The sequence below is a fragment of the Triticum aestivum genome, chromosome 7D, assembly GCF_018294505.1.
Source record: "Triticum aestivum cultivar Chinese Spring chromosome 7D, IWGSC CS RefSeq v2.1, whole genome shotgun sequence".
NCBI lineage: Eukaryota > Viridiplantae > Streptophyta > Magnoliopsida > Poales > Poaceae > Triticum > Triticum aestivum.
The window spans coordinates 423,236,897-423,244,349 of record NC_057814.1 but is presented as its reverse complement, the minus strand read 5'-3'; the positions used below and the strand labels follow the sequence as shown (position 1 = coordinate 423,244,349).

The 7,453-nt window shown below is 47.0% G+C and overlaps 1 protein-coding gene across 1 annotated transcript; it reads left to right on the top strand.

Annotated features, from left to right (window-relative positions):
- The first annotated feature begins 395 nt into the window (after positions 1 to 395).
- Positions 396 to 4,727, top strand: LOC123166891 (protein DJ-1 homolog A). The gene is made up of 8 exons (XM_044584704.1): positions 396 to 661; positions 746 to 949; positions 1,677 to 1,826; positions 1,911 to 2,093; positions 3,096 to 3,176; positions 3,865 to 4,065; positions 4,148 to 4,288; positions 4,375 to 4,727. The coding sequence occupies exons 1-8, from the start codon at positions 515 to 517 to the stop codon at positions 4,573 to 4,575; spliced, it is 1,308 nt and encodes a 435-aa protein (XP_044440639.1). The 5' UTR covers positions 396 to 514; the 3' UTR covers positions 4,576 to 4,727.
- The last annotated feature ends 2,726 nt before the right edge of the window (positions 4,728 to 7,453 follow it).

The following is a 7,453-nucleotide window of genomic DNA, read 5'->3' as shown; positions in this document are numbered from 1 at the left end:
GTAGCACGGACGGCGGCGGCACGCAGGACGACGGGGACGGCGGCGACGATGGCGACTACACACGGTTCTACAGCCTCCTCGGCATGTAGAAGGCGGGCAGCGGCGGACGGCGACAGCGGCGTAGTAGTGCTAGGCATAGTTGTAGTTTTTAGTTATCTCTTAGTTTATGTTTTTAAGTTTTTATATAAATATTAATAAAATCACATAGTCTGGACGAATTTGTGGCGTGTTTGGTCGAATTTTGGCCGATTTCCTGTTTTAAAAACGGCGTGTGGGGAGAGGAGGCCTTGGGGCCTGGAAAGCAAACCACCCCATATTAAAATTATCACCGGTGCGCCCCGAGACAACACTATTTAAGCCCCTAGGCCGAACCGGAGATGCTCTTAGCCCGTAGGGTTGTTGCCCCTATTGCACAGTGCACACATGACATCACCATCCCCATCCACTCGGCGCACACGCTGTCCGCCCTTCTGGAACAGCCCACCGAAGCTCCGAGAAAAGAGCACCGAAAGAAATGGCCACGCGGCCACCCGTCTTCTCCACTCTCACAGCGTCCTTCTCCCCTTCCCCACCTCATCTGCTACGCCGCCTCCAAACCCTAACCCGCGCGCTTGCGTCCTCCTCCCCGCAGCCCATGGCGTCGTCTCCTCCCCTGAAGAAGGCAAGCAAGCGAGTACCCTATCCTCCTCTCCCCCATGGCGTGGTGCGTTGTTTTGTGGTTCTCTAACTGCGGCGGATGCTGCAGGTGCTGGTGCCCATCGCGAACGGGACGGAGCCGATGGAGGCCGTAATCACCATCGACGTGCTGCGCCGCGCGGGGGCGGACGTCGCCGTCGCCTCCGTCGAGCCTGGGGCCGCGCAGGTCGCCGCATCCTGGGGCGTCAAGCTTGCCGCCGACACGCTCCTCGCCGACCTAGCCGAAGCTGATTTTGACCTTATCTCGCTTCCTGTGAGTCACATACACCGTCCCGTTACCTGTACCTGTTAACTCCGCGTCTCCTTGTTTCGGAAATATAACCAAATGTGGTTATTATGGCTGGTTGTTTCGGACCAACGATTTATTTGCTAAATTGTTCCCTTTCGTTGAACAGAGCCTGCTAATGAAGTGAGTTCTACCGGACCAAAATTAGATGCCCTGGTACCGTATAAAGTAGTGGTGACAAACAGTCTACGACTGTGCATTTGGTTGTGTAAAATGAATATATCATATGTTTATCTACATTGCAAATTGTATCCATGACCTTTCTCGGTCCAGTTTATGGATCATCAGTTGAACTACAACTTTGAACATAAGAAATATAACTCTATTGTAGTTACCCAGATTTAGGAGGATAAGTGTCCACTTTGTCGCTAACCTGCTATTTTGAGCTCCTTACCTGTGTTGTTCTGGATTTGTTGCCTTCGGCTATTCTACGTGGAGAGAACATCATGTTGCTTTATGAATCTGTGTCAAGTTTGTTGTTATTGAATCAATTGTGTTATTTGTTTCTGTGTGTAGTCTTTGCAAACTTAATCAAAAACTTTACCAATTAGTCTTTGTTGAAGAATTGACCCATCTATTTGTTTGCTATGGTACCATGGGTTTCTGTTTACTAAAATCACTTGGAGTGTTGGTATCCATGAACCTTGTTGCTTCATTCTGACCTTTTGGTTTATCTTGGTCGTTTTCTGTTCAGGGAGGGATGCCTGGGGCTTCCACCTTTAGAGACTGCAAAATTTTGGAGAATATAGTTAAAAAACATGCAGAGAAGGGCAAGCTTTATGCTGCAGTATGTGCTGCACCAGCTGTGGCGCTGGGAGCTTGGGGTTTGCTCAATGGATTAAAGGTTATAATTTCACCCATTATTCATTTTTTGTATGCTTTGTATTATCAGCTTTCATTTGGGTGAAGCTCATTCAAGTGTCTATAGGCAACTTGTCATCCTTCAGTCATGGACAAACTTCCTTCAGAGGTGCAAGCCGTAGAATCAAGGGTACAGATTGATGGGAATTGTGTGACTAGCCGTGGACCAGGAACAACCATGGAGTATTCTGTTGTTTTGGTTGAACAACTGTATGGCAAAGAAAAGGCCGATGAAGTTGCTGGGCCAATGGTAAGAATCTTTTTTCAGCGTTCTCTTAGATGTCTACTGCAGAGAAGTTATCCATTTGTTTTCCACATGTTCATGGTCCTCTACTAGGCAGTTTTGTAGTGCCATGTTGCGTCTTCATGGTGAAATAATCAGGCCATTTTGTTTCTTGATAGGCCTAGGCACTGGTAGTCCTGCAGTTTTTGTACTATGTAGGGAAGAAAATTTGTTCATCTTGTTTTGTATCTTATACTTCACCCTGCAAAATTGATAAAACAAGATTCAGCTCTTGTTATGTCCTCAGAAATCATTCATATTGCACCTTCATAAAATAATTACAACAATTATTCCGGGCAAAATAGCTTTAGTCTTCTGTGAAATTATTATTTGTCTAAAGATGTCGTTATTTAGCTTTGGCAGATGATGAAATTTCTCACTTTAGTGTTAGCTGTTTGTTAAAATTGGGTAAATTCTATTTAGAACCATTGCCATCTTACCGAAAAAGGCTTTCACCCCGCTTTATATATAAAGCAACCATCGACATACAGACTGCAGACAACCCGACAGCACACACACCCAAGGCAGGTACAAGGGAGCTGACGATCAGCAACACTACTCCAAAGACCCCAAAGCAGACAAAAAGTAGACATAAGACCCCAAAGCAAACAACAAGTAGACATAAGAGCATAGCCAAAGAACCATTGCCATTTTGGGAACACAAATCACTCTTTTGGCTTTAAAACTGTAGATCGACATCCTTGCTGAAACTGGTTATTAAGTGGCTTATGGAATTATGTACTACTATGTTTTTGTTTGTAACTTCTCTGCATTCAGGTTCTGTATTGAACGATTCCACAGATTGGTTTCCTTCTGTTTGCCAAAAAAAGAGATTAGTTTCCTTCCGATGGTTGCTTTCTGTTAGTGTTCGCAACATTGTCTTGCTTTCCTTTGTCCTACCTAGGTGTAGTTCTCATATTTCTGCAGCTGTTGTTTATGCATGTTAACTAAGTGATTTTATCCGTTTAGGTTATGCGTCCCCAGCATGGCGCAGAGTTTTCAATGAAGGAGCTGAATTCGACTAGTTGGAATGTTGGTGAAAATCCTCAAGTATGCATTGTTCATTACGAAAATCTAATTATTCCGCATTCATTTGATCTATTTTTATGTCATCGAGTTGCTATAAATGTGATCCTTGGTGAAACCATTCAAGTATCGTCGACTACACACTAGAACAGGGCAAATAAGTAAAGTTTATTAATGCCAAGGTAGGATGAGGTATTACAAATTTAATTAGGCCAACCAAGCTCCTTAACTACAAAAGTGGGATTGGGTAGCATGGGTTTTCTGTGTGCAACCATGGTTCTTGGTGCAAACATTGTTCCTTATGGTAGAGAATTCAGTGTGTGCTTTGTAAGGTATAGGTTGAAGATGAGAACAGGTGTATTCAGTATCTCAGTTTTTCTGTTTTAGATGGTCTCTTTCAGAAATTTGCCTTTCTAGCTTGGTTTATGCATATGGAGGGAGGGATGAAAATTGTAGCTGTGAGCATAGTGCACATGAACCCAAACACAATTTATTTAGCGCATGACTAAGATTAAATCACAGAAGCCACTAGAAGCAATTCAAATTCTAGTGATCTAAACCTTATATTTCTTTACGGACGGAGTATATTTCAATCAACAGTCAACTCGGTATATGTCTGCTTTCTTGTATTTCTCTTTGTTTTACTACATGATTAGTTCTGACTGTATAGTGCTCCATTAACAGTTCAATATATCTTGTTCTCCTGCTGCAGATTCTCGTACCAATTGCTAATGGCACGGAGGAGATGGAGGCAGTTATGATCATTGACATTCTTCGGAGAGCGAAAGCAAATGTTGTCGTTGCATCCTTGGAAGGCACTTTGGAGATTGTTGCATCCAGGAATGTGAAGATGGTTGCTGATGTGCTTTTGGATGATGCGCTTAAGCAGCAGTACGATCTCATTTTGTTACCTGTAAGTTCCATACATCACTTTTTGTCCATCAATAACGTTTAGGTTTTACTCCTATCTTATGTCCCTCCTATTTTCTTGATAGGGTGGTCTTGGTGGTGCCCAAGCATATGCCAAATCAGATAAACTGATTGGATTGATCAAGAAGCAAGCCGAGGCAAGCAAACTGTATGGAGCCATATGTGCCTCCCCAGCAATTGCCCTTGAGCCACATGGCCTGCTGAAGGTAATGGTGTGCGATAAACATTAAACCCCTAGCGAAACAGACATTCTGAAACGCTTCTATAACTTGCACAACCCCTTTTACACCAGGGAAAGAAGGCTACATCCTATCCTGCTATGTGGAGCAAACTCGCGGACCAAAGCGAATGCGAGAACAGAGTCGTCGTGGATGGCAACATGATCACTAGCCAAGGTCCGGGCACTTCCATGGAATTCTCGCTTGCCATCGTGGAGAAGCTCTTTGGAAGGGAAAGGGCCTTCGAGCTGGCCAAATCAATGGTTTTCGTGTGAGTGCTGTTGCTACTAGAGAGTGACGCTGTTTGTGAATATGCGAGGGGATGCTGTGTTAGCTGGTGGTTTTTGTTGCTTAGTACTACAAATAACGCAACAGCTCGTAATGGATGGAAATGCAATAAAGAGTTCAGATGAATACAATGCAGTTACGAATGCCACGCCTTCTGAAAACTATGTTTAGTCGCTGGACTCATGTAACTTGTCGTGGTTTCTAAGAGCATCTACAGCCAGACTTGGCAAATCCGGCCCCGCAAATGTGCCCGGGCGTGTCCGTGGGCACTGACCGGGCACTTCTCAAATGTTGCGCCGCATATCCACATACCGTAAATTCTGATCCTACAATCAATGCACGCTGATCATACGATACAAATTGTTCGAATTTCAAAGTAACAAAACAAAGCAAATCATAGTTCAACAAACCAGACATGCCAACATACTTTCAGAGTTCAAAACAAAACAAAGCAAATCATAGTTCAACAAATCGGATGTGCCAAAATAAAATCAATGTCCGAGCGTGACGGATGGCCTCGGATCATTGGCTAGATGCGTGCTCCGAGCGGAATGCGTCCTGCTATGCCTACATCCGGACCGCCTCATCCGCCTGCATCCAGGCCGCAGCCGCCCTCGCCGCCTCATACTCTCTACGGTCGTTGATCTCCTTCTTGTCCCCAAGCCACTTCTTCGCATGCTCATCCAAGAGTTTCATCCACCAACATGGTCCTAGCATCTTCCGCGTCCCGTGGAAGATGCAACATCTCCTTCTCAAGGTCTATGTCGCCAAATGTCTTGGCCTTCTCGAGTTCCCATTTGATGTTGCTTCTCCAACTCGATCTTCTCCCTATCAATTTCGAGCTTCTTCTCCGCACTCGTTCGGTCTCACTCCATCTTTTTCTTCTGCGCATCCAACATGAGCTTGTACCTCTTCTCCTTATTCTCCCTCATCGAAAAAATGCTCGTCCATGTGGACGACATTTTGGTAGCCGCGACATGACAGGCGGCATGTGCCTTCTCCCACTTGTTTCCCATGACTTGGCGGTTATGCTTTGGCACGGTGGCTTTTCTGTTCGTCACGACAACATCGTCCTCATCATCGTCCAACCCAATTAATTGGTTGGAGCTTGAGCCATCATTCCTCTTCTTGCCGGACTTGAGGTCGGCCACAAGTTGGTTCCACTTTGGCTTGCCATTCAATATGACCCAACAATGGCTAAAAGAAAATGGATTCTTCTCCACCTCGTGATACAAAATGGCTGCCACCGCCGTCTAGCAAACAACATATATATGAGCACGAGAATGCAAACACAATAAGCATATGCAAATGATGACAAGATGAAGCAGTTGAGTTTACGTGAGTTGCGACTACCATCCCACTTTGAGGGCATTTGGTCACTTGTGAGTAGTAGCCGACGTACTTGTTCACTTCCCCTTGAGTGATCACCCAACGATGTTGAAGAGATGCCACATCGCGGGTGGTCATGATAGGATGCGGCTCCACATACTCCTTTTGTTCGTGATACTCCTTCCAAATCTTCGCCCAATAGGTGTTCCCCTTTTGCTCGGTGCCGCATATTGAATCCATCGTTATAGCCAACCAAGCTTTGACCAACAAGATGTCCTCAAATATTGCGAATGCCGGGCCTCTTGCCTTCGGCGTCTTGGTCTTCTTCTTCTTGCTCGGATTGAGATCGGATGTTGTCCCAACTTCAAATGCGGTGGTAGCCTCGAATTCGTACTCCATTTCGGTCGGATCTTCATTTTCATTGATCATGTTGGACAAGAATGCCTCCTACATGATTATAGTTTGCAAGCATTCATCATGTGCGAAATGAACTAGTGGTCTCTATGCAAAAATCGGATCGGACAGGAGCAAAGAAAACGTACCGTCTCTTGTTTGGTCATTCCCTCGAACATGTCGAGGGCAGCCCGGGCACTGTCGGTGCCCGTACTCATCCGCGCCCGAACGAGCTGCGGCGAGTCACACGCGTCGACGGCGGGCATCTGCGTGAGCGGAATGCTCTCCGGAATGGCCCAGCCGGCCGTCGAATCCTCCTCTGTCCCAATGGGGCCGGACGGCATAATTTGCGTCGGTGCTCGAATGGAAGGGGTGTGGGGATCTGGGCACGACGGAGGAGATAGCTGATCCACCATGTTCGAACCTCGCCGCGCCACTGCCGTCGCCTCCCTCTCTCGCTGTCGGCGTTGCGGCAACTTCTGGGCGACGTTCTCCGCCTTGCAAGTGGTAGCCGACGAAGTGACCCCGCGGACGAACAGGCGGACTGCGTCTCCGTCGCGGCGGTGTGGGTCGGGCTGGACGACATCTCCGGCAATGGATCGGGACTGGTGGTGAGGATTGAGAGCAAGGGTGGAGGACGGCGAGGGTCCGGACACGGGAAAGGTTGGAGGGCGGCGGGAGAAGGAGGAAGGGTTTGGTGGATTTGGTGCAATTTGGGATGGGGTCGGGCTGTCGGGTCCGACGTGACGGGCGTGCCCAGGCGCCTCTATATTCGCCCCATATTTGGGCTGGATACGAGGGGTGTCAGCCAGCCCCGGGCGTTTGAGGTCCGTTTAAGGAACCCGTCTGGGTCAAAAAACATGGCTGGACGGCCCGCCCGGGCATATGAGACGGGTTTGAGCCGCGCGGCTGTAATGCTCTAACTCACAGTCATATTTATCGGCTACTCGGGGCAAAATTGTGGAATTTTCTACGACAACCGGAACCAATTTACTTCAGGAAGCAGAGTTTAATCCGAGTGCATCAACTTCTCTTGAGTCCCTTCCTCTGTGGTGTGCAGTTTCATTTGGACGACAACAACAACAAGGGCTGGCATCTTAATCCGAATTTCGCCGCCGTGAACAGAACAAGAAAAGAAGAAGA